At 41.2% G+C, this 26,070-nt stretch overlaps 1 protein-coding gene across 2 annotated transcripts; it reads right to left on the bottom strand.

The window, feature by feature from the left end:
• On the bottom strand, window positions 1-25,166 carry LOC533657 (guanylate binding protein family, member 6). Of its 2 annotated transcripts, XM_059884693.1 has the most exons (8): window positions 24,879-25,166; window positions 18,435-18,562; window positions 15,375-15,484; window positions 14,975-15,171; window positions 12,016-12,261; window positions 10,687-10,967; window positions 5,897-6,109; window positions 1-1,629 (listed from the first exon to the last, which is right to left on the bottom strand). In XM_059884693.1, the coding sequence occupies exons 1-8, from the start codon at window positions 25,051-25,053 to the stop codon at window positions 1,540-1,542; spliced, it is 1,440 nt and encodes a 479-aa protein (XP_059740676.1). In that variant the 5' UTR covers window positions 25,054-25,166; the 3' UTR covers window positions 1-1,539. The 2 variants fall into 2 exon arrangements, with proteins under 2 accessions (XP_059740676.1, NP_001069463.1); NM_001075995.1 differs by lacking the exons at window positions 1-1,629; window positions 5,897-6,109; window positions 10,687-10,967; window positions 12,016-12,261 and having other exon boundaries at window positions 14,593-15,171; window positions 24,879-25,114.
• Window positions 25,167-26,070: the final 904 nt, after the last annotated feature.

Genomic DNA, 26,070 nt, shown 5'->3' with positions numbered 1-26,070 from the left:
AAAGTCATTATAGAACGCTGTGCACCCAATAGGCATAATACATGGATTTGGAGGCCAATGGCACACAGTATCACTCACAGGGACTTCTTTAGGGAAATTTGTGCTCCTTGACCTTGAAAATCTAGGCCTGTGGTTCTAGAGAAGGAGTGTTTCATTGAGGGGGCACACTAAAGGCACCTTAAACCTAAAGCTATAGATGCTGCCTGTTTTCTCTGGGCATCTTTTGCCAATAAAGCAGCAGGCACAGGAGTAGTTTATCATGACAATTGACTTTGATCATCATGAAGAGGTACTGTTGCTACCATCTGATTGGGAGCAGGGAGGAATATTTTGGTGAAAATACTAGCCTACAAGTCCTAAGGGCATGCATGTGTCTTTGCAGACCTTGTTTTCTTGGGAGCAGAATAAAAACACTGTTGTTGTTGTTATTCAGTCACAAAGTCGTGTCCAGTACCCTTGCCTGGAGAATCCCGTGGACAGGGGAGTGTGGCAGGCTACAGTCCATAAGGTCTCAAAGAGTTGGATTTTCTATTTGCATTTCTACTGAGTTCTGACAATCCATCTGTAACACTAAAGAATTTTCTTAATAAATACATTCTGTGAGGATTGTGTAATACCCAGTCAACAGGCAAGAGACCCTCATGAGCATGCCGTACATAAGTCTGAGGAGAAGGAGTAAGGAATGTAGAGATGTCCAGAGTAGCTCACTTCTTCCTGTACCAAATGTTGTGTGAAAGAATGACTGTGATGCTGCCTTCCTACAGAATTGCTCAACAAATACTTGTATAGATCTTTAATTCCATTAGCAATTAGCATATATTTATTAGTTATGAAGTATAGAAGTAGCTTTTCACCTGGAGGTTTGTCTTGAGATGAGTATAACTTTATTCCAATAGATGACCACTTAGAACTGAACATCAGAGCAATGCAGGTTCCTTTCACTCTGCTGTAATTGTCCAGTCCCTTACTCTTGACCCCTTTGTTTCTCTGAACCATGATCACTTCATGGTGGAAACATGCGTGCCTCTTTCTTGTTTGCGTTATTTGTCACGTGTGTCAGGGAGATTTGATGGGAAAGCAGAACTCCTCATTGCCCCCCTTACCAGACCATCCAGACTTCCGGTATTCAGGGCATTCTTCTGGTGACACCAGAGGGTCTCTGGGGACTAGACAAGCTGCAGGACTTATTCCAGAGAGTTTGGTTACAGAAGTGGAAACTGAGTGTTAACTCACATCCCTTAAGAAAGCAGAGTCATCTGGTAGATGCCACGGTCTGTCAGCTTGTGGGTGTCATATTAGTGAGAAATATATCTTCCTACCAAAAGTATAGTTTTATTTCAACAGAAGCTCCTTGAACAGCTGCAATTATGATGACAACTGGAGTCTTTCCAATTACTGTATCATTGTTCATGGGTCAAAGGTGATGACTTCATTGCTGGATAGTTTTCTTGCAGAGAAGTTCGAGGAACCCAGAGCACATGGGGTGTCCAGTCCCTTCCAGAGAATAGCAGCAGGTTCAGATGGGTGTGCATGTACTTTTCAACCAACTCCTTTCAGTTGTTGTTGTTTTAATTGAGGAATGGTTTCCAACTCTTTGCAACCACTTTGACTGTAGACCACTAGCCTCCTCTGTCCGTGGGATTTCCCAGGCAAGAATATTAGAAAAAAAAAAAAAAAAGATAGAATACTGAAAATGGGTTTCCATTTTGTTCTCAAGGGAATCTTCCTGACCCAGGGATCGAACCCTTGTCTCCTGCATTGGTAGACGAGTTCTTTACCAGGGAAGCCCATCCTTTTAGTACTAGTTCTTAAAAACAGTTATTCTGAGCTATACCTTCCCGAGCTCAAAGACTAAAATGACATTAAAGTGGTGGGAAGGAGTCTGACTGTTCCTGCTATCACATCAGACAACATGCTTTGGTACGTGATGTAGACACACTGATTGGGTGTACATACAACCCAAACTCCCTTGTTTATTTCCATGTGTAGCAGAGAAGATCCACATAAGAAGAGGAAGCTCTAGTGTCAGAAAGTGATTCCTCCCAAACCTGCCAAAGGGCAGCATGGGAGCCACCTTCCCCTCTGAGAGCTCAGTCCTCCCTGTACCTGCCATGGCTTTGTCTGCATCAGCGAGGACCTGGTCTGCCTGCAGGATGTCTTCCTCTATTCCTGCCTGTGACTCCAGGAAGCTCTGGAGGATGTGGTTTGCATGAGGAAACAACAAAGAGCAAAGACTTGTCAGGCAACCTCAATATAGTATCTTCCTGGGGAAATTATTGTTCAGTGAACCTACAGATTTCTTTGGGATGGTTTTGGTCACCGCCTCCTGTTCAATGTTACACACCTCCACCCATAGCTCTTCAGGCACTCTGTCTAACAGAATCTAATCTCTTGAATCTATTTGTCACCTCCACTGTATAATCATCAGGGATTTGATTTAGGTCATAGCTCAATGGCCTAGTAGTTTTCCCTCTGCAAGGGAGAAAGGTAAGTATATACCCAACTGAATGCAGAGTTCCAGAGAATAGCAAGGAGAGATAAGAAGGTTTTTTGACATGGACAATGCAGAGAAATAGAGGAAAACAGTAGAATGGGAAAGACTAGAGATCTCTTCAATAAAATGGGAGATATCAAGGCAACATTTCATGCAAAGAATGGGCATGATAAAGGACAGAAGCGATAAGGACCTAATCAGAAGCAGAAGAGATTAAGAAGAGGTGACAAGAATACACAGGAGAACTACACAAGAAAGGTTTCAATGACCTGGATAATACAGTGGTGTGCTCACTCACCTAAAGCCAGACATCCTGTAGTGTGAAGTCAAATGGGCCTTAGGAAGCATTACTACAAATTAGTGGAGGTGACAGATTCCAGCTGAGCTATTTAAAATCCTAAAAGATGATGCTGTTAAATCAGCATCTCACTACATCAGCAAATTTGGAAAAGAACAGTGGCCACAGGACTGGAAAAGGTCAGTTTTGATTCGAACCCCAAAGAAGGGCAATGTCAAAGAAGGTTCAAACTACCATACAATTGTGCTCATTTCAGATGCTAGCAAATGCTCAAAATCCTTCAAGCTAGGCTTCAGCATTACATGGACCAAGAACTTACAGATGTATAAGTAGGGTTTCAAAGAGGTCAAATTGCCAACGTTTGTTGGATCACAGAGAAAGCAAGGGCATTGCAGAAAATAATCTACTTCTGCTTCATTGACTATGCAAAAGCCTTTGACTGTGAGGATCACAACAAAGTGTGGAAAATTCTTCAAGAAGTGGGATTACCAGTCCACCTTATCTGTCCCTTGAGAAACGTGTATTCAAATCAAGAAGCAACGGTTAGTTTGAAACAAACTGGTTCAAAGTTGGGAAAGGAGTATGTGAAGGCTGTATATTGTCTCTCTGCTTATTTAACTGACATGCAGAGTACATCGTGCTAAATGTGGGACTGGATGAAGCACAAGCTGAAATCAAGGTTGCTGGGCAAAATATTAACAACCTCAGATATGCCTGTGATACCACTCTAATGGCAGAAAGTGAAGAGGAACTAAAGAGCCTCATGAGGGTGAAAGAGAAGAGTGGAAAAAGCTGGCTTAAAACCTAACATTAAAACAAAAAGTAAGATCATGGCATCCAGACCAATTGCTTCATGGCAAATAGAAGGGGAAAAAGTGGAAGCAGACAGATTTTATTTTCCTGGGCTCTAAAATCACTGTGGATGATGAGTGTAAACATGAAATTAAATATGCTTATTCCTTGGAAGGAAAGCTACGACCAACCTAGACAGTGTATTAAAAAGCAGAGACATCACTTTGCAAAAAAAGGTACATATAGTCAAAGCTATGGTTTTTCCAGTAGTCAAGTACAGATGTGAGAGTTGGACCCTAAAGAAGGCTAAGCACTGAAGAACTGATTCTTTCGAACTATGATACTGCAGAAGACTCTTGAGAGTCCCTTGGGCAGCAGGAGATCAAACTAGTCAATTCTAAAGGAAATCAGCCCTGAATATTCATTGGAAGGACTGATGCTGCAGCTGAAGCTCTAATACTTTGGCAACTTGATGTAGAGAGCTGACCCACTTTTCAGTGGGACCCTGATGCTGGGAAAGACTGAAGGCAGGAGGAGAAGTGGGCAACAGTGGATGAGATGTTTAGATAGCATTGCTGACATAAATTTGTGCAACTCAAGGATATGGTGGACAGAGAAGCCTGGCATGCTGCAGTCCATGTGATTACAGAGTCAGACATGACTTAGTGACTGAACAACAGCATCGACCCTCCAGATTTGACCCTGTAAATTCTTCACCTTTCTTCAGACCCCACAGTGGTTGTAGATGCTGGAATTATGTGCGGCTGTAAAATCACCCATCCTCCACTGTTTGCAACTGCTCTAGCTGCACATTGCTTTCCTTCTGACTCATGCTCACCTATCCTTTCTGTATTAAGTTATCGTTTATTGGCATTTCAGTGTGTAGCTTTTGCCCCCTTCTCCAGGAAGCTTTCTTAAGTGTTATTCTGAGTTCTGAATGGCTGCCAAGAACCTAACAGCTACCCTATCAGCACTACCACTTGATAGATATGTGACATTAGGTAACTGAGTTCCTTTTCCTTATGTCATACTTATCAATTTTGTAATGAAGATGATAGCAGTATCTAATCTATATTATTCTGAGGACTAAAGCGATGGTCTAACCGAAACACCTGAAGTACACTTGAAGTAGTGAGTGCTCAACATACGTCAGTCATCATCACTACCACTACATTCGTCCCTGTCACTATCTCTATCAGTGTGTGCCTGTATGATAACCATTGTGCCACCATATCCAATGGCTATTTATGTGTCCTCAAGTAAGATTATAAACTTCTTGAGAACAACAACTTATCTTTAATTTTCCCTACACTTTGCAGAAAGTCCACTTTGGGGGTACTCATTTAAATTTTTTATTATTTTATTTTTTACACAATTTTTAGAGGTTATACTCTATTTATAGTTAATGCAAAATATTGGCTATATTTCCTGTATTTTACAATATATCTTTGTAGCCTATCTTATACCCAGTCACTTACTTGTACCTCCCACCCTCACTCCTATATTGCCCCCACTCCACGTTAGTAACCACTAATTTGTTCTCTATATCTGTGAGTCTTCTTCTTTTCAGTTATACTAACAAGTTTGTTGTATTTTTTGGATTTCACATGTAAGTGATATCATACAGCATTTGTCTTTCTCTGTCTGACATTGCTTTGAGAATAATGCCCTCCAAGTCCATCCAGGTTGCCACAAATGGCAAAATTTCATTCTTTTTGATAACTGAGTAGCATCCCAGTATATGCACATTCCACATCTCCTTTATCCATTCATCTGTTGATGGACACTTACGTTGCTTCCATGTCTTGGCTATTGTAAATAATGCTGCTATGAACATTGGGATGCTGGTATCTTTTTGATTTAGTGTTTTTTCAAAACTTATTACAGTGTTTGCTAATTGAAAGGAATGTTCTCTTCCATCTAGATTCTTGATAATAGATCCTGTCTTTGAGAAGAAGTGTCTCTAGTTTATTTAAAGAAAGTGAAAGTGTTAGTCACGTAGTCATGTCCAACTTCTTGTGTGCCCATGGACTGTAGATAGCCCATGAGGCTCCTGTATCCATGGAATTGTCCAGGCAAGAATACTGGAGTGGGTTGCCATTTCCTCCACCAGGGGATCTTTCCAACCCCGGGATTGAACCCGGATCTCCAAGCAGCTGCAAAATTGTGGATATAAAAGCTAAAAGTGTAGCAATACCACCATGCTCTGCTTTCTCTACAAAAATGGTGCTATGGTCTTAGAATTTCAAAAGAACCAGCAAAGACCCTTTGACTCCAATCTTCTGTTCTTTCCCAATCCCCTTACTCCTCACCTTAACTCCTTTCCTGGGAATGAGTTTATAGTTCTCTTCAAACCTGTTCCGTGCTTCTAAGTAGTGAAGGTGTCCTCCAGTGAGAGAGAAAGTTCCTTCTGAAATACTCTTCATCAAGGGGTCTGAAAGCTTCTTAAGCTCAGCCTGACAATACTTGACAGATGCTTCTTCATCTTGCAGCAAGAAATCTTCTTTCTTTTTCTTGATCATGACCTGTCAAGGAAATGAAGAGAAATTCAGTAGAAAGAAGCTGTTAGAAGAGAAGGTCCAACTGTGATCCTCTTGAAGGAAGCAGTCACAAAACATCAGGGCACATGAGAAACAGAATAATAGATACAGAGACACGAGACTAGTTTTAGTTCTAGATCTGACCAACTTTTTGTGTGACTTTTAGGAAGTCTCTAAACTCTGTTGGCTTAGTCTCAATATCTGTGAACTGATGGATTGGCAGCTGTGAATTCCATTGTTCTTTAACAGTAATAGGATTAATTGTGATCCACCCATCAACTAAGAAAAATGGAAAGCTCAATTATGACTTGAAGTAGGGCTTCCTATGCCTCCTAGGTGCTATAGATAAAGATATATATTAATACATAGCTAATCAATTGCCTAACTTAATGAGTTAAGTATACACAACAGAATTTTGACTCTTTCTGAATTGTTGCTTCATTGAGGGGGTGAGTGTACAAAAACATAGGAATTTTATTTGTCACCTTTGTACTTGTAAACTATAATTGATCTGATTTTCCTCTAAAAGATTTTTTAACTGGGAGGATGGACAAAGGTAGACTAAAAGACAAAGTTTCTGTGAATATGTCAATGGTAAGCAGAATTATGATCACCAAAAATTTTCTCCCTGGTATACACATTCCTGGACCTGTGAGTAAGTTGAACATTGATCATATGTTTCAGTTCAGTTGAGTTGCTCAGTCATGTCCAACTCTTTGAAATCCCATGAACTGCAGCATGCCAGGCCTCCCTGTCCAACACCAACTCCCGGAGCATACCCAAACTCATGTCCATTGAGTCAGTGATACCATTCAACCATCTCATCCTCTGTCATCCCCTTCTCTTCCTGCCCTCAATCTTTCCTAGCATCAGGGTCTTTTCCAATGAGTCAGCTCTTCACATCAGGTAGCCAAAGTACTGGAGTTTCAGCTTCAACATCAGACCAACTAATGAACACCCCGCACTGATTTCCTTGAGGATGGACTGGTTGGATCTCCTTGCAGTCCAAGGGACTCTCAAGAGTCTTCTCCAACACCACAGTTCAAAAGCATCAATTCTTCGGCGCTCAGCTTTCTTTATAGTCCAACTCACACATCCATACATGACCACTGGAAAAACCATAGCCTTGACTAGGTGGACCTTTGTTGGCAAAGTAATGTCTCTGCATTTTATTTTTATTTTCTTTTTTTTGCTGTCTAGGTTGGTCATAATTTTACTTCCAAGGAGAAAGCATCTTTTAATTTAATGGCTGCAATAACCTTCTGCAGTGATTTTGGAGCCCAGAAAAATAAAGTATGTCACTCTTTCCACTGTTTCCCCATCTATTTGCCATAAGGTGATGGGACTGGATGCCATGATCATAGTTTTCTGGATGTTGAGCTTTAAGCCAACTTTTTCACTCTCCTCTTTCACTTTCATCAAGAGGCTCTTTAGTTCTTCTTCACTTTCTGTTATAAGGGTGGTGTTATCTGCCTATCTGAGGTTATTGATATTTCTCCCAGTAATCTTGATTCCAGCTTGTGCTTCATCCAGCCCAGCATTTCTCATGAGGTACTCTGCATAGAAGTTAAATAAGCAGGGAGGCAATATACAGCCTTGACGTACTCCTTTTCCTATTTGGAACCAGTCTGTTGTTCCATGTCCAGTTCTAACTGTTGCTTCCTGACCTGCATACAGGTTTCTCAAGAGAGAGAGGTCAGGTGGTCTGGTATTCCCATCTCTTTCAGAATTTCCCATGGTTTACTGTGATCCACACAGTCAAAGGCTTTGGCATAGTCAATAAAGCAGAAATAGATGTTTTTCTGTATCTCTCTTGCTTTTTCGATGATCCAGTGGATGTTGGAGCTGAAACTCCAATACTCTGGCTACCTGATGAGAAAAGTTTACTCATTTGAAAAGACCCTGATGCTGAGAAAGATGAGGGCAGGAGGAGAAGGGGACGACAGAGGATGAGATGGTTGGATGGCATTATCGACTCGATGGCCATGAGTCTGGGTGTGCTCTGGTTTGGTGAAGGAAAGGGAGGCCTGGCGTGCTGCCGTTCTTGGGTTTTCAATGAGTCGGACATGACTAAGCGACTGAACCGAACTGAAATGAATGGTTTAGTGTTTTCCCTCACTTTCTTCAGTTTAAGTCTGAATTTGTCAATAAGGAGTTCATGATCTGAGCCACAGTCAGCTTCCGGTCTTGTTTTTGCTGGCTGTATAGAGCTTCTCCATCTTGGGCTGCAAAGAATATAATCAATCTGATTTCGGTGTTGTCCATCTGGTGATGTCCATGTATAGAGTCGTCTCTTGTGTTGTTGGAAGAGGGTGTTTGCTATAACCAGTGTATTCTCTTGGCAAAACTCTATTAGCCTTTAGATTATGATATATAGGGTCAGATCAGATCAGTCGCTCAGTCGTGTCCGACTCTTTGCGACCCAGTGAATCGCAGCACGCCAGGCCTCCCTGTCCGTCACCAACTCCCAGAGTTCACTCAGACTCACATCCATCGAGTCAGTGATGCCATCCAGCCATCTCATCCTCTGTCGTCCCCTTTTCCTCCTGCCCGGAATCCCTCCCAGCATCAGAGACTTTTCCAATGAGTCAACTCTTGGCATGAGGTGGCCAAAGTACTGGAGTTTCAGCTTTAGCATCATTCCTTCCAAAGAAATCCCAGGGCTGATCTCCTTCAGAATGGACTGGTTGGATCTCCTTGCAGTCCAAGGGACTCTCAAGAGTCTTAAACACCACAGTTCAAAAGCATCAATTCTTTGGTGCTCAGCCTTCTTCACAGTCCAACTCTCCCACCCATACACGACCACAGGAAAAACCATAGCCTTGACTAGACTGACTTTTGTTGGCAAAGTAATGTCTCTGCTTTTGAATATGCTATCTAGGTTGGCCATAACCTTCCTTCCAAGGAGTAAGCCTCATGGCTGCAGTCACCATCTGTAGTGATTTTGGACCCAGAAAAATAAAGTCTGACACTGTTTCCACTGTTTCCCCATCTATTTCCCATGAAGTGGTGGGACCTGATGCCATGATCTTTGTTTTCTGAATGTTGAGCTTTAAGCCAACTTTTTCACTCTCCACTTTCACTTTCATCAAGAGGCCTTTGAGTTCCTCTTCACTTTCTGCCATAAGGGTGGTGTCATCTGCATACCTGAGGTTATCGATATTTCTCCCAGCAATCTTGATTCCAGTTTGTGTTTGTTCCAGTCCAGCGTTTCTCATGATGTACTCTGCATATAAGTTAAATAAACAGGGTGACAATATACAGCCTTGATGAACTCCTTTTCCTATTTGGAACCAGTCTGTTGTTCCATGTCCAGTTCTAACTGTTGCTTCCTGACCTACATACAAATTTCTCAAGAGGCAGATCAGGTGGTCTGGTATTCCCATCTCTTTCAGAATTTTCCACAGGATACTTTAAAAAGTAGAGATGACCCTAGTGGACATTACCTAATCACTTAAGTCTTTCACATGTAGTCTTCTCCTGTTGGTGGCAGAAGAAGCAATCAATGAGATTAGAAAGAAAAGAAGAATACAGGGCACCATTGCTGGCCCAAAGATGGAGCAGGGTGGTTATCCAGAGCCCATATGAGTGCTGAAGAAAGATACATTCACATATTTACATGCAGGGATGACAGTGTGGCTTATCATGATTTAAATTAAACTTTATGCTAAATACAGTAATCAGTTTGTGTCCTATCAAGCATGCATTTACATCTGCTTCAATCATTAAAGGAATACATTTAAAAATCAAAATGGAATAACTTGTGCAGAAATTCAAAACTGACCTTGGTGGCCATTCTGGATGTGGTTTCAGGCATGTTTCTGCATCACTGAGAACTTGAATCTCCTGAACTTTGTCACACTCAAGGATGCCACCATCCATTCCCAAAACAGTGTCTGCTATAATAGCAACTGGAAGGTGAAAACTTATGGTCTCAAAGATCCCATTGTAAACAGGCAATGGTTTCAGACTCCAAACAATCCTTTAACAAGCACTCTTACTTCTTTCCAACTCCGGTCTTAATTCTTAACAAATACTACAGGTAGTTTTGTGGGTTTTGCCTATATTGAGGGTTTTGCAGCCCCTCCTCCCTGCACCCATTTTGGAGTCCAGTGGAGCACAATTCAAATGCTTCTTGTATGTGTATCTTCAAGGCTCTAGTCCTCATTTGGCTCAAATCATATTCTTCTTATGCTATGACAAACTGCTGTTTATTCTTGGGAGTATTACTAAGCCCTTTGAGCCTTTTCCCCCCTCCATCTTGTTGTACACAGAGCACATCACCTGTACACCTTGAGCTGGGATCTAACCTGAAGAATTTTGAGCTAATAAATGTGTGTTGTTTTAAACAGCTAAGTACAGGGTAATTTGCTTACAGTAGAAAATAAAGAGGCCAGTTTTTAGAAAAAGGGATGGAATGCAGCCTGTAGAATCCTGTCTTTCACATGAATCCAAACTCCTTTTACAAGTGAGAAGCATGTGAACCACAGGTAAAAAGAAGGAGCCTAAGTACATTTCTAGAAGAAAATGTATCAGGAAGGCTATATTCTAGGCTACATTACCAGAAGTTTCTTCTGGAAATCCTTCTTTTCATCCTTGAAGGAGTGCTTCATGAAGACTGCAATGGCTTCCTTCTCACAGGCTGCGTGCACCTCCAGCAGCTCCTGAAGCGTGTCTGTGGGGAGGCTCAGTCTCTTGGTCATCTGCTCACTGTAGTGGTCTGCTGCCTTCTGCACGGCTGCTGAGTTCTCTAGCTGGGCCAGAGTTGTCACCGCGTTCTCCAGACAAGGAACTGATCCACTGTTGATGGCATTTACGTAGGCCTCCACCAGAGTCCCCAACCCTGAATGACACATTATATTTTGAAAATAAACAGAACATTCTCCCTTGTTTTACGAACTTTAAATCAATACTCTTAAAATTACTAAAGTTTTATTAAATTTGTGGTTCTCTTTCTTCTCTTTCTTTTCCTCATCTTCATCCTTATCCTCATCACTGTAACCTCCACCTTCTATAACTTTCTTACACTAACATCACTGTGTCACCCATTCATGCTATTTTATAGTTCTCATTTCATCACAATACAGTATTAACTGAATTATCTCAAACAGTATGTTCAAGGTTCTCCTGTAACACTTTTCCCATTGTAATAAAATACAAAGAACTTATATATATATATGTGTGTGTGTGTGTGTGTGTGTGTGTGTGTAAACTGCATATTTTGTGAGCACTATTTCCAAATGAAAATGTAGTGCCACATGCAAAAATGTCATCAAGAATTTCCAGACCATGATACGAACTTTAAAGCAAGCAGCCCCATCTCAGCACAGGGCACTATGTGACTGCCCCATTGACATGGGCATGAAGCCAGCACTACATAAGATTATATTTAGATTTGTTTCTCAGACTCTCAATGAGTTTACATGGATTCATGACCTACTACTTATTATTGATTCATGTGAATTCACAGAATACCTTGTATATCCTCACTAGAAACACTTACCCACTCAGTGGTTCATCACCATGAATATGGGTGTATCCTTAACATATCTTTAGTGTAATATTGGGTTGGCCAAAATGTTTGTTGGGGTTTTCCCATAATATCTTACTGAAAAACCTGAAAGAACATTCTGGCCAACGCAATAGTTTCATGAGATTTGCTATGCTTCAAAAAAGCCTCATACAGAGCAATTTTAATGAAGAAGCATGCATTTCTATGTGGGGATGAATATCTGATTTTCCAAATTGTATAGAGAACACAGTTAATGAAGAAAAAAAGAAGAAAGCACCATTATCGACAATCCCAGAGTACATTTACAACTTCAACTGCACCAGACATTCCTCAACCACTGTGAATCACAGAGAGACATGCTGTAGCAAAGGAGGCTCACTTTTCCCAGTGATAGTGATTCCCTCTTTTAAGGTCTTGGTCTTTGCATGGGTATAGATATATGAGTAGAAAACTTTTGACTGCTTCTTGAAATTCACATCCAGTTCATTGTCTGGTATTTCCTCAAGATGGAGTAATTGTTTTCTGTTACTTGCAGGGCGGTCAAAGATGAAACACTTCCATTTGGGAAAGAACTTCTTAATACACTCTCTAAGTAAGTTGGAATTTTGAATTTGGTGATTTTCTTCTGCAAAAGCAGAAAAGAACAATCAAAGAAGAGACAGACTCTTGGTAAGGGTGCTGAGGACTTTGATTTCCATGAATTTTTACAATCATTCTAATGCCTATGCCTATAAATCTTTTCTATTTGAAAATCAACCTTACTCTAATCTATCATCAGTTCAGTTCAGTTCAGTTGCTCAGCTGTGTCCGACTCTTTGCGACACCATGAATTGCAGCACGCCAGGCCTCCCTGTCCATCACCAACTCCCGGAGTTCACTCAGACTCATGTCCATCGAGTTGGTGCTGCCATCCAGCAATCTCATCCTCTGTCGTCCCCATCTCCTCCTGCCTCCTATCCCTCCCAGCATCAGAATCTTTTCCAATGAGTCAACTCTTCGCATGAGGTGGCCAAAGTACTGGAGTTTCAGCTTTAGCATCATTCCTTCCAAAGAACACACAGGACCCATCTCCTTTAGAATGGAGTCGTTGGATATCTTTGAGAGTCTCCAAGACCACAGTTCAAAAGCATCAATTCTTTGGTGCTCAGCTTTCTTCACAGTCCAACTCTCACATCCATACATGACCACTGGAAAAACCATAGCCTTGACTAGACGGACCTTTGTTGGCAAAGTAATGTCTCTGCTTTTGAATATGCTATCTAGGTTGGTCATAACTTTCCTTCCAAGGAGTAAGCGTCTTTTTTTTTTTTTTTTACCTTTGAAAATTTCTACATCTTGCCATCATTTTTTTAAAATTTTATTTTATTTAACTTTACAATATTGTATTGGTTTCACCATATATCAAAATGAATCTTCCCCAGGTATACATGTGTTCCCCATCCTGAACCGTCCTCCCTCCTCCCTCCCCATACCATCCCTCTGGGTCATCCCAGTGCACCAGCCCCAAGCATCCAGTATCATGCCTCGAAGCTGGACTGGTGACTCGTTTCGTATATGATATTATACATATTTCAATGCCATTTCCCAAATCATCCCACCCTCTCCCTCTCCCACAGAGTCCAAAAGACTGTTCTATACATCAGTGTCTCTTTTGCTGTCTCGTATACAGGGTTATTGTTACCATTTTTCTAAATTCCATATATATGCATTAGTATACTGCATTGGTGTTTTTCTTTCTGGCTTACTTCACTCTGTATAATAGGCTCCAGTTCCATCCACCTCATTAGAATTGATTCAAATGTATTCTTTTTAATGGTTGAGTAATACTCCATTGTGGATTAAGTGTCTTTTAATTTCATGGCTGCAATCACCATCTACAGTGATTTTGGAGCCCCCCAAAATAAAGTTAAATAAGTTAAAGTTATCTAACATAGAAACTCTATTTTTATACTGAGCCAAGATTGAAGGAAATACTTCTGGGGAGGAAAAAGAAATGCTTATACCAACTGAAGAAATGTTTGTTTTCCTCAGCCATTGCATAGTGTGCACTGGATCAATTATTTATTAGGTGCTTCTTGAAAGTTAAGCCAATCCAAATAACTGTCAAAAACACTAGTTTGATGTTACAATCTCCATTTCAGACATGAAAAGTAATGGTGGAAATAAGGATATTCACAATATATCTGGGAAAGAAATCACATTGGGCACAAATGACATACAGGAAAGAAAAGCTTTATAAAATCAAATAAAAATGCATATTCTATAAATATGTTTTGAGATTACTTTAGCATACACAATCTCATGGTTAGATTGGCCTAAAGGAAATGAGGACACTCCATCAGTCCTCTGCAACACTTTCTATTGGATGTGACAGTATCATAGAGAGGGATTTGGGGCATATATCATCAGTTCAGTAAATATTTATTGAAAGGTTTAAGTATATGATTAAACACAATCAATATTGCTTTTAGGTACCACCTATTATTCTCTCTGCTAAATATAATTTGAGTAAACAACTTAGTATATGAATATGACATATACCATGTAAGAGAGGTTATATGTGGCTCAGTCATAAAGAATCCATCCGCCAGTGCAGGAGACACGGGAAATGTGAGTTCAATCCCTGGGGAGGGAGAATCCCCAGAGGAGGAAATGGCAACCCACTCCACTATTCTTGCCTGGAAAATCTCGAGGACACAGGGGCCTGGCGGGCTATAGTCCATAGAGTCTAAAAGAGTCAAACATGACTGAGCAACTGAGCACACGAGCATGCATGTACATATGGTGTAAGTGTCTAGAATGAAGAGTATGATGTTGTGAGAAAGACTCTGAAGTCTGATAGTCTCAATGGAAGGATGTAGCAATGCTTTTCTTTTGAACGAATTAGAGTATAAATAGTTTGTCTATTAAGAATATATCTATATAGGGCAATAAAAAACACTCTGTGAAATGTATCAATATTTCACAAACTAATCCTTTTATTTACCTTATGATTCTACATCTACCAATTTCAATTTGATGGGTTATTTTTCTCAAACAGGAAAAAAGAGGCACTTAATATTTAATACAATATGTGAGACTTTTTCTTCATGATATAAATTTTTCTAAAATTGTTCGTTTAATACTAGATTCTAAATTTCCTCAGCGAACTTATGCTCTGGTCTCTGAAGTTCTTCCAGTAAAAACAATGACTGAATCCACCCACCAGTCATTCACCAGGCACCATTAGCATGACCTCATTCCAACCCCAAATTAAGAGTGACATCAAGTGCTGAATATCAGAGCTCTTGATCCCACTTCCTACTGAGCTTTCTACCACCTTGCCCCTGCTCTGATGCCTGGAATCAGCTTCAAGGCATTCTCCAGGTACTCATCTTCAGTGATGGGGTTTCCATCAAACTCCAGCTCCAACATGAAATCCCGCACAGTCCAGACAAAGTCTGGAAAGAATCTCACAAACTCGACTGAGTCCTCTACATCATCAGAGATGGGAGATGATTTGATTCTGATCAGCTCTGTTAATTCAGTCACATAGCTGGGATCTTAGGTAAGGAAAAAGAAGCACTCTCCAACAAAATTTCCAGATCCTACCCCAAAGCAAGTTTTACAAATATTCCTTTTTGCCCCATTTTGCAATCTCATCCATCAACAGAATGGAGTCATGGAATAGGAGAAACGGTGTCAGCTGCTATTCCCATAAACTCAATGACATGTGCTAGTTCAGCTCTGGAAGGATACTGCAGCTGCTCCAGGGCCTGGTGGTTGATGGTGCCCATGCTGTTGTAGATACAGGTACTGCTCAGGAGCACAGCCAGGGCAAAGATCCATGAGTCATTTTTGGAGTCACCCTAGAAAGTACATTACAGGGTGAGGACACTACTCATGCTCTCATTCAATTGTTCATTTGCTGTAACAGCAGACTGTAACTCGATAGGAAGGCAAGCAACATAAATTTTCATCTCAGTTCAGTTCAGTGGCTCAGTCGTGTCCAACTCTTTGCGACCCCATGGACTAAATGCAAATCTTTCTGGTGTTGATATTGACCCATCTAAGCTCTTTTGTGTGATTAGCTATTAGCAGAAGTGAATGACATCATATATATGTTTGAATGTTTACTAGAGCACCTGGAACATAGATGTTTTCCAGTAGAAAGTGGACAATGATTCCTTTGCAACATTTTCTAGATCATGATGGATATTAGGAATAGAAATACTAATCAATTAAATTCAACTACTAACTGTTCATCTAGATAACAGGAGACACTCATTTGCTTACTTGAATATAAAGTTCCACATAATAATCCCTACCCTAGAGAGATGGCTTTCTGGAGGGTCAGATATATATGGGAACATACCTATTTATCCATGATGATAAACAACTCAGTGTGGAAGCAAATGTGTTATGTAATAGACAAAGGAGTAATACCACAAAGACAGAAAAAAAAAAAAAAAAACAACTCTGTGCATTCAGAGCCAAGAGTGATTGTGTCTTACAGTGATGTGATGACATGAAGTTGAAAAGAACTGGGCATTAAAGAATTGACAGAAAGTGGATTTGTGAAGCTGTAGGGCTTCCCTGATGGATCAGTTGGTGAAGAATTTGCCGGCAGTGTGGTATAGTAAAGAATCTTTCTAGAATGCGGGAGACCTGGGTTTGATCCCTGGGTTTCGAAGATCCCCTGGAGAAGGGAAAGGCTACCCAGTCCAATATGCTGGCTTGGAGAATTCCATGGACTCTAGAGTCTATGGGGTCGCAAAAGTCAGACATGACTGAGGGCTTTCGCTTCAGTCACTTCATGAACCATGCAAGTGGAAGGACCCACAGAAGCTGATCATGATTGCCAGAAACTGTGGTTATATAGAGGTATTACCTGGAGAAGGTGATGGCACCCCACTCCAGTACTCTTGCTTGGAGAATCCCATGGACAGGGGAGCCTGGTGGGCTGCAGTCCATTGGGTCGCGAAAATTCAGACACAACTGAGCGACTTCACTTTTACTTTTCACTTCCATGCACTGAAGAAGGAAATGGCAACCCACTCCAGTGTCTTGCCTGGAGAATCCAAGGGACAGCAGAGCCTGGTGGGCTGCCGTCTATAGGGTCGCACAGAGTCAGACATGACTGAAGCGACTTAGCAGCAGAAGCAGCAGAGGTATTACCAGGTTATTTTATTTGGCTGAAGTGGTGTTACCCATGTAGTAGTAGATAATGAGGTGGAAAATGATATTCATAACAAGTCATGAGTGACTTTGGAACTGATTTATATGTATACTGCCCACTCCATAATTCTGGGCTTCCCTGGTGGCTCAGACAGTAAAGAATCTTCCTGCAATACAGGAGACCTGGGTTTGATTACTAGGTCCAGAAGATCCCCTGGAAAAGGGAATGGCTACCCACTCCAGTATTCCTGCCTGGAGAATTCTGTGGACAGGGGAGCCTGGCTGGCTACAGTCTATGGGGTTACAAAGAGTTGGACACGACTGAGTGACTAACACTTTCACTTTTTTCAACCAGATACATTACAGATAGTGAGACCAGCAAATGGTTCTGCTATTATCAGTGTGCAGTTTGTTGTGCGTAGGCTTATGGTAAATGAGGTTAGGTGAAGGAAGCAGATTATGCAAAGTACAATCTATTATGAATCATAGAGCAACTTGGGTTGACACTGACATGACTACTGAATAAGTTAAATTTTGATTTATAATTCAGAATTCATGAATTCATGTCCCAACTCTTTTCTGCAGTGATGAAACCCAAGTTTCAATGCTCCTACATTTAATTTAGATGCAGATTAATACAAATAAGGAGAAAAAAACTGATTGTAACTAACACTATAAAGTCAAAATATCTAAAATTATCCCATTTACAAAGCTTTTCAGTTAAGAGTTCACTGACAATGCCCAGAGCCTTGTAATAAAATGTTCCTGGTATAGAAGGAGCTTTTTTGGAGATTTAAATATATATACATAAAATAGATTTTTGTTAAATAGACTTTTAAATTTTATTTATTTTTAAAAATGTTATTTTATTAAATATATTTTTTTAATAATATAGATTTTTACTCAGAGAAACTCTATTTCATGGTTTCTACTTACAACCTCATCAACTCCACAGTTCTCAACTAGTAGAGCCCATTGTTCCCATGGGTTATAGCTTCTACTGGACTGTAACTATAGTCTTCCACCATTATAACTGGTGGAAGACTGGTTATCGTCTTCCGACTATAGCCAGGCTTCCACCAGTCTAGCTTTCACCAGACTTCCCAAACTAACAACTGGTGTAGGTTATCACTTTGTGTAAACATGGTTCTGTGTGCTGATAACACTGCATATTTCTTACCTCCCCAACTGAGCTCTGGGCCTTTAGCTCCATCACTCTGATACCTGTTGCATTCAACACAAAGCCCTGGGATTCATATGCCCAATAAATATTTATTAACTGGTATCTTTCGTCTCCCCTGGAGGAGGTCATGGCAACCCACTCCAGTATTCTTGCCTGAAGAATCCCCATGGACAGAGGAGCCTGGTGGGCTACAGTCCATGTGATTGCAAAGAATCCATCACAACTGAGCAACTAAGCAACAGCACAGCACGTTTTTTGTCTCAGTGCTGAAAATAAGATCTATCTATAATAACCAAACTATTGAATTTATTATAGAATAAATTGAAGCAAAGTTTTTTTAGCCTCATCATTCATAGTTTGCTTTGCATAATTTGATTGGGACATGTCATAAAAATTGAACTGAGGTGGGAAATTGAAATGTAAGTAGAGTAAGGAATAAAGAAGATTCCCTGCCTCACCTTTTCCATATCACCCAGACCCTCAGTGTCCAGAAGGACCAGGGTGTGGTTCTCCTTGGAGGGGTGGGGCACATACCACATCCAGATTCCCTTGGTTTCAGACTGCACTGTGGAGCCCAGACAGAAACCTGCACAGAAAGAGGAGGAAGCAACGCACAGTAAGACCAGAGAGTTCAGGCTACCCAGGGGTTGCTTTGGGTAAAATGGTTGGAATGTGAGTGCCTGGGTTGGGGACAGGTGTTTCCATTTCAGCAAGGACAAGTGCTACACATACTCAGGACCTTCCCAAGAAATATTTAATGTCCCTTATTCACCTTCTAACATTAATGGCTCATACTGTATCACATTAAGAGGTCAGTGTAAACTCTGTTAACCTTTCTAGTTATCTGATATTAAAGAGCTTCCATATCCTCCACTTTCTGATGGAGTCCCACCAGTACCAGTAGGAGATCAGGAGTAAGCCTCCTGTTCCGCTGGCTTCCACCCTCGTGAGCCACGTTGTCCCAGCAGCTCTGTTCCTCTACCTTGACCACATCTCCTTTTGTTTAGCTCCATCCAGTAGCTCTGGTGTTTGTCACATTCTGGAATCCATTCATTGCTTGCTTCTTCACACTACAGAAGATACAAAGGCTACATGGCCATTGTTCCTGCCACCCTCTGACTGCTTCTGCATCCTTCATTGATTCCTTTTGCTCTGCTTGTTCCTTTGTGATTGTTTCTTCATTAAACATCTTGATTTACCCCCTAAGTGACTTCCATATGTCCTTCCAGGACTTAGACTGATATAACACTCTTGATAGATTTGTTTTTCCTTCCCTTCCTCCCTGTATTTTCCTCATTTCTGTTTTCCTCTTCAAGAAATGATGAATTCTTCATTCATTGACCCGAGGTTGCTGATATTACAGCAGTGAATCAGAAAAGACCCATGAGAATTGTTTGCCCTTCTTTCTAGAGTCTTAAAACAACTGAGGGAGATTGTGTGTGTGCTCGGTCTGTAGCCCACCAGGCTCCTCTGGCCATGGATTTCCCAGGCAGGAATACTGGAGTGGGCTGCATTTCTTCCTCCAGTTCATCTCCCTCACCCAGGGATCTAACTTGAGTCTCGCATGGTTGCTGCATTGCAGGCAGATTGTTTACCGCTGAGACACCAGGGAGGCCCAGAGGGAGATTATGTGAGGTATATGCCTAAAAGCTGCAGGCAGTGAATCTTATCTATAGTGCAAGATTTTAAGTGCCCACCAGATGCCCATGGTCCCTTCAATGAGACTAGAAATGGATATGATGATATCCCTAGTGGAGCATGGTTCAGCACGGCTCAGGCCGTTCAATGATCATATCCTGTGTGTTCTGTTCAGAGAGGATATAACACCTGAGGTGATCTGCACTCTTCAACATCGTGATGGCTTTTCACTGTTTGCCAATTAATACAGAGAAATATAAGCTCCCATTTCCCACAGGGAGAAAAGACAAGGTATAACTGGGGATCATCGCTGTCAGTTATGTGAGGTAAAGGACAGACAAAGAAGTCACCACAAGGGCAGAGTGCAGTGACTTGCTTCTGCTCGTGGACTTTGACTGGGCACCAATTTTGTTTCATTTTTGGTTTTTGTCTCCTTGTCATACAACTGGAGTGGTAGAGTCACAATTCAAGTTCTTTAAAACATAACTAAGTGAGGGATTTCCTTAGTAACAGAATTTGTTGTTCAGTTGCTCAGTCAAGTCTGACTCATCACAACATCATGGATGGCAGCAAGCCAGGCTTCCCTGTCCCTCATGAACTCCTGGAGTTTGCCCAAGTTCATGTCCATTGTATCAGTGATGCCATTCACCTCCTTATTATCTGATGTTATCTCAAATAGAATAAAAAGAATGTTGTTGAAACACCTGTATATTACATGGGGTTGCAAAGAGGTGGACACGACTGAGCGACTTTCACTTCATGTTTTACAAATGGAGAAACATAATATGAAGCAATTTTTTAAAAGGAAGAGTGAAAGAATACCCCATGAAAATCAGAACACTGGTGAAGTCTAATGAAGGTGTGAGAGGACATAACTTGGGATTTTGGGTGTTGAAGTATTATTTTTTGATCTCAGTAGTGATTAGACAGATGATTACATTATGTTTATCAATTTTATAGTATTTATATGTGTATATTTTATGCACCATTCTGTATGTGTTATAGCTGATAGTAGGAAAAAGAGAAAACGAAAGTATAATTTACCAAATTGGAAATAAGCAAATTAAATGAAGTAAAAGGTGGGTGGTAGCCCCATTGAGATATGGGTTTTACAGAGATTCATCTGTCTGTACTTCCTTCTATCCTTTTTAAAAAACAGAACATGTTGAACAAAATTTGTGTGCTACCTGAAATGTCCCTGTGGTTTAGGGCAAACATGGAGAAGGAGAAGGGAAGGGAATGATTGTTGAAGATGAGCTCCTGAGCAGTTGGCAATGGATAGGATCAGGACGAATGAGGTAGATTTTTGGATGACGTTGGGAATTCTCAATTACTGGATAAAAGAGTTAACATTGTGGAGGGATGGGTTTGAAGTTATAAATTCGGAGGTGAGAATTAGGCGTTTTCTTCAGTAGGGAGTTAGGCTCTTCAGTAACATGACCCTAGAGGAGGAGGATCAGCAGACTGTGTTATCACTGCTTCCAAGTAAAAGGTCTTGAACAACACTCACCATGGTTCTGTCCTGCCAGGTGGTTCATCAGGTAGGACTTCCCCGTCTGATAGAGCCCTGCGATGGCCACCACCACCACAGGCTGAGATATCTGCTCGAGAATCTTCAGTGCTCTGGGGTTTAAAGGTAAGTATTTAGCCTAGTGTGCCTAGGCCTGTACACGTGAATTATGTACATTTCCTCATGGATCCTTAATGAACCCTAAAGCAACCTGTCCATGGGAGGCATGCAGTGAATACAATGAGAACACAAAGCACTGATGATGAAGCCTTAAGAACACAAGCATTTAGTGGGTATTAGAGGCAGACTCTGATGCTGGGAGGGATTGGGTGCAGGAGGAGAAAGGGACGACAGAGGATGAGATGGCTGGATGGCGTCACTGACTCGATGGACATGAGTCTGGGTGAACTCCGGGAGTTGGTGATGGACAGGGAGGCCTGGCATGCTGAAGTTCACGGGGTCGCAAAGAGTCGGACACGACTGAGCGACTGATCTTATCTGATCTGAGAGGCAGATGGGATATGAAGGGGATGAGGAGTGACCAGACACCGTTTCTGGAATTCCAAATGATTTGGTCACTCAGTAATTGCACAAATATTTATTGAGAAACTACCATGTGCTGGACACAGTTCTAGGGGCTCAGAAACAAACAGTGAACAACATGGAGACAAATCTCAGCATCATGGAGCTCTATTCTAGAGGAGACAGATAATAAAGTAAAACCAAAATTGCTGTTGTTGTTTTGTTGCTAAATCTTGTCCAACGCCATGTACAGTAACCTGCCAGGCTTTTCCATGTACGGGATTCCCAGGCAAGAATACTGGAGTGGGTTGCCATTTTGTTCTCCAGGGGAAACTTCCTGACCCAGGAATCAAACCCACGTTTCCTGCTTGGCAGGCAGATTCTTTACCACTGAGTTACCAGGGAAACCGCCCCCCACCACGACCCCAAACAAAACATATATGTGTATATTAGGGGATGGGAAGAGATCAGAAGGAAAGGATAAAGGAATGGCCTATAGAGCACTGGGGGTTGAATTTATGAAGTCAGTAGCCAGGGAAGACCATGCCAAGTAAGGAAAATGAATGTAATCAATGATTTGATGAAGACAGATGGATGCAGGGAATCAGTGGGATCTGGAACAAGCTGGAAGAGTGAGTGTGGGAAAAAAATTGAGATAAAGAACATAGCTCTCTCTCAAACACAAAAGGATAGACCTTTAATGTGGCTACTCAAAGTTGTGTATGTACGAATTAATTTATTAGCTGAAATTATAAGACTTTTCTTATTACTTAAGCTGATAGGGAAGAGATGCAAGCAGCCAGGGTGTTTAAAGGTCTGCCTAGGTGTGTCAGAGTCTCACATTTGGGCCAGGCTCTACTTAAAATGATTTTGTCACAATGATCAGGTGTTTCATGATCTCAAGAGACAAACAGCACTCTGAGGGCTTTGACAGTCCCATTGTTTCTTTTCTCACAGACCATGTTAAGCAGTATGTACATGTTCCCATACTTTATTAACCATGTGACAACTGGGAAAATTAATTTCTCTGTGCCTTATGTTTCTCTGCTATAAACTGGTGACGCTAAAAGTAAAAATCAGTTTGTTGTTAGGGTCATTAGGAGAATTAAATACCTCATAATACTTACACTATTCTTAACATTATGCTGGTTCATAGTAAATCCAATGTAAGTATTGCTTTACAGTTGAGTCCTCTGCAGAAGGGGAAGATAATTTCTGAATGAAAGAGGAGGATTGGCTCTGGCCTGAAACAGTGACACTTCCCTCCCTGGTTGCAAGCAAGTGGGAGGACACATCCCAAGAGGAAGATGAGCAGGCTGGGGAGATCCAGTGGGGACAGCTGAGAGGGAGGATGGTGATGGGGGAGAGTCAGGCTGGAGGAGCTCAGAGCTGCCTGGCCAAGTCCAAGTGCAAGTTCTGGAGTTGGGCTGCCAGGGTTCAATCAGAGGGTTCACGTGACTTGTTTGCTGTTGAGACCTTGTAAAAGGAATTTAACTTTGGAAGCCTCCATTTTCTATCAATGTTGTAGGAAAAAGAATAATTCCTGCCTGATTCATTGCTGTACAGTTGATAACATATAGGGTCTCAGAAAATTTTAAGAAAATTTCCTGCATTAATGTACTGTTTTAACGATGAACATGTTAGAAAATGTAATAATCTGTTAGTGCTTCCAGTAAGTTGTAAATAATCAAGGTATCTAAAACCTTTAAAAAAAAAAAACATGAATTTTTTTCAGCAGAATTCCTCTCTACACGTATCTTTTTTTTTTTTTTTTCCTATAGTAGATTGGCAGCAGAGATGGGAGAACAAAATGATCTTTTACTTCCGTGTTATGTGAAACTTAATAAGGGGAAACTTCACTCAAATGGAGTCAGCATGCCAGAAAGAAGAGCTCGCATGCAGTACAACTGGAGGTAAGTTATAAGGAAAACTGTCAAATATAGACCCCAAGGACAAAACCTTCAACAGGGGAATCATCAATGACAGTCCCCAACAGGAAAAGATGTACACTGCATCTCCAAGAAGAATTGTCTCCCCCAGCAATTCAGCCAATGAGGATGGGTCATCACCCCGACCTCTTATTTTTTTTTACTAATGGACTTGTTTTCAAAATGATCTTTCCCAACTCCTTCCTTTTCTCAATAAAATAATATTCTTTCTTTGTGAGATTTGCCCATGGCTTTCCTGTAACTTACTACTTCTGAATTACAATTCCTCTGCTATTCCTGAATAAATCCACTTTTACTTGAAAAATAGCTGTTTAATTTTTAAGGTGAGCAGTCATAAGCAAGAGGAATTGTAGACTTTCTTTCTGAGATTAAATAGTGATAAAGTTTTGTGTAAGAGTCCATAAGTTTGCAATGTATTTTTTAGAATTCAAAGTATACTGAGGTACCCAAACCAAGAAACTTTTCACTTTAAAACTAACCAAATAGAATGAAATAATGATACTACACGGCAGATGACTAACGTTTTCCAAAGGCTACTGTTCAGGAGAGTTATCTGAAGTGATGGTTAAAAGTACTCTAATCTTTGTATTTTCAGGAAATACCAAAAGTTATTATGAGGCAGTTCTTATATGGGAAAGGTATTAAAAGCAGTGCATGATAAATCAACACGATTAGACCTTAAAGCTATTATTTATAGTTGGTTAATGAGACTAAGATTGAATTATTCCATATAATACAGTTTAATAGTATGTGGAATATTTAATTTTTTTAAAAAAACTTTTTATTTTATATTGGAGTACAGCTGATTAACAATGTTGTGATAGTTTCAGGTGGACAGCAAAGGAACTCTGTCATACATATTCTTCCACAAACTTCCATCCCATCTAGGCTGCCTCGTAATGCTGAGGAGAGTTCCATGTGCCATACAGTAGGACCTCATTGGTTAGCCATTTTCAATATTGCATTGAGTACATGTCAGTCCCAAACTCCTTAACTATCCCTTCTTCCCATCCTTCCCCCATGGATTGTTAAATATTTTTAATACAAAAATAATCGTGTTTATCTCTTAGAGTTTACATAATCTGTATATTATGGGACTTCCACTCTCTCTAGTTTTTTCAATGCCCAGCAAAGTAAAGTCAGGACTCAGTCAGAGTCGGGGGGGGTGGGTAGGGGCAGGGGAAACAGCCCCAACCAGTGCCTCTGTGAAGAGGTAGGTGTTGGGTCATGCAGTCCTAGGAAGGACTTCAGCCCCCTTACCTCAGAAGAGTTAGGATGCACACCTCTGTATTCCGTGGTGGGCTCCTTTCTGCACTCCTGGATGGATGCTGGAGGAGGAGCATCCATCCAGGACATGGTGCACAGGCTGTTACCTGCCAGCTGCCTCAGGTCCAAACCGAGATACCGAGCGGCAGGAGGAAAGCTCCCTGCAGGCTGCTTGTCCTTCACTCCCTCCATACTCTCCTGCCTCCCCTCCCAAAGTGTGGGCACTGTGCTGGGGGACTTATCGCTCTTTCTAGTCAACAAGAAAGTACGTATAAGTAAATTTTAGGAGTGTACTTTGTGTGTATTCTGCAGCCAGGAAACAATTTCTCAGCTGTCCTCACTTGTTTCCTGAGCCCCTCCTGTGTTTGGTTTTGAGAAAACACGTCTATTTTGAAACTGAAAATGGAGCAGGGTGTTACACCCATCCTGTTATGGGTTGAGTTGATAAAAAGAGAAAAAACAAAGTGGCATGAAAGTTGCTCAGGCGTGTCCAGCTCTTTGTGACCCCATGGAATATACAGTCCATGGAATTCTCCAGGCCAGAATACTGGAGTGGGTAGCCTTTCCCTTCTCCAGGGGATCTTCTTAACCCAGGGATTGAAACCACGTCTCCTGCATTGAGGGCAGATTCTTTACCAGCTGAGCCACAAGGGAGACCCAAGAATACTGGAGTGGGTAGCCTATCCCTTCTCCAGCAGATCTTTCCGATACAGGAATAGAACAGGGGTCTCCCGCATTGCTAGCGGATTCTTTACCAACTGAACTATCACGGAAGCCCCCAAAGGAGAGGAAATCAAGTCTAAACCACATGACCTTTTCTGGAGAGGTTAGTTATTAGATTTTCTTTCTTTCCTTTTTATTCTTTGAGGCAGGAATGAGATGAGGTGGGAGTAATGACATCACTTCCTTCACAGTCAAGTTCACAAACCCACCCTCAGTCTTCCTCCCCAGTTGGATTTTGGGGGTCTTTTGTTTACATATGCACTGAAAATTTTTTCTTCTATATGTGTGAAAAATACTGGTATTTTGATATATGTCTTTTGTCTCCTTCAGTTCATTCAGTTCAGTCGCCCTGTTGTATCCAACTCTTTGCAACCCCATGGACTACCGGACGCTAGGCCTCCCTGTACATCACTAACTCCAGGAGTTTACTCAAACTCACGTCCATTGAGTGGGTGATGCCATCCAACTATCTCATCCTGTGTTGTC

The sequence above is a fragment of the Bos taurus genome, chromosome 3, assembly GCF_002263795.3.
Source record: "Bos taurus isolate L1 Dominette 01449 registration number 42190680 breed Hereford chromosome 3, ARS-UCD2.0, whole genome shotgun sequence".
Lineage (NCBI taxonomy): Eukaryota > Metazoa > Chordata > Mammalia > Artiodactyla > Bovidae > Bos > Bos taurus.
Note: the sequence above shows the minus strand (reverse complement) of the source record. Positions and strands in the feature narration are given on the sequence as shown.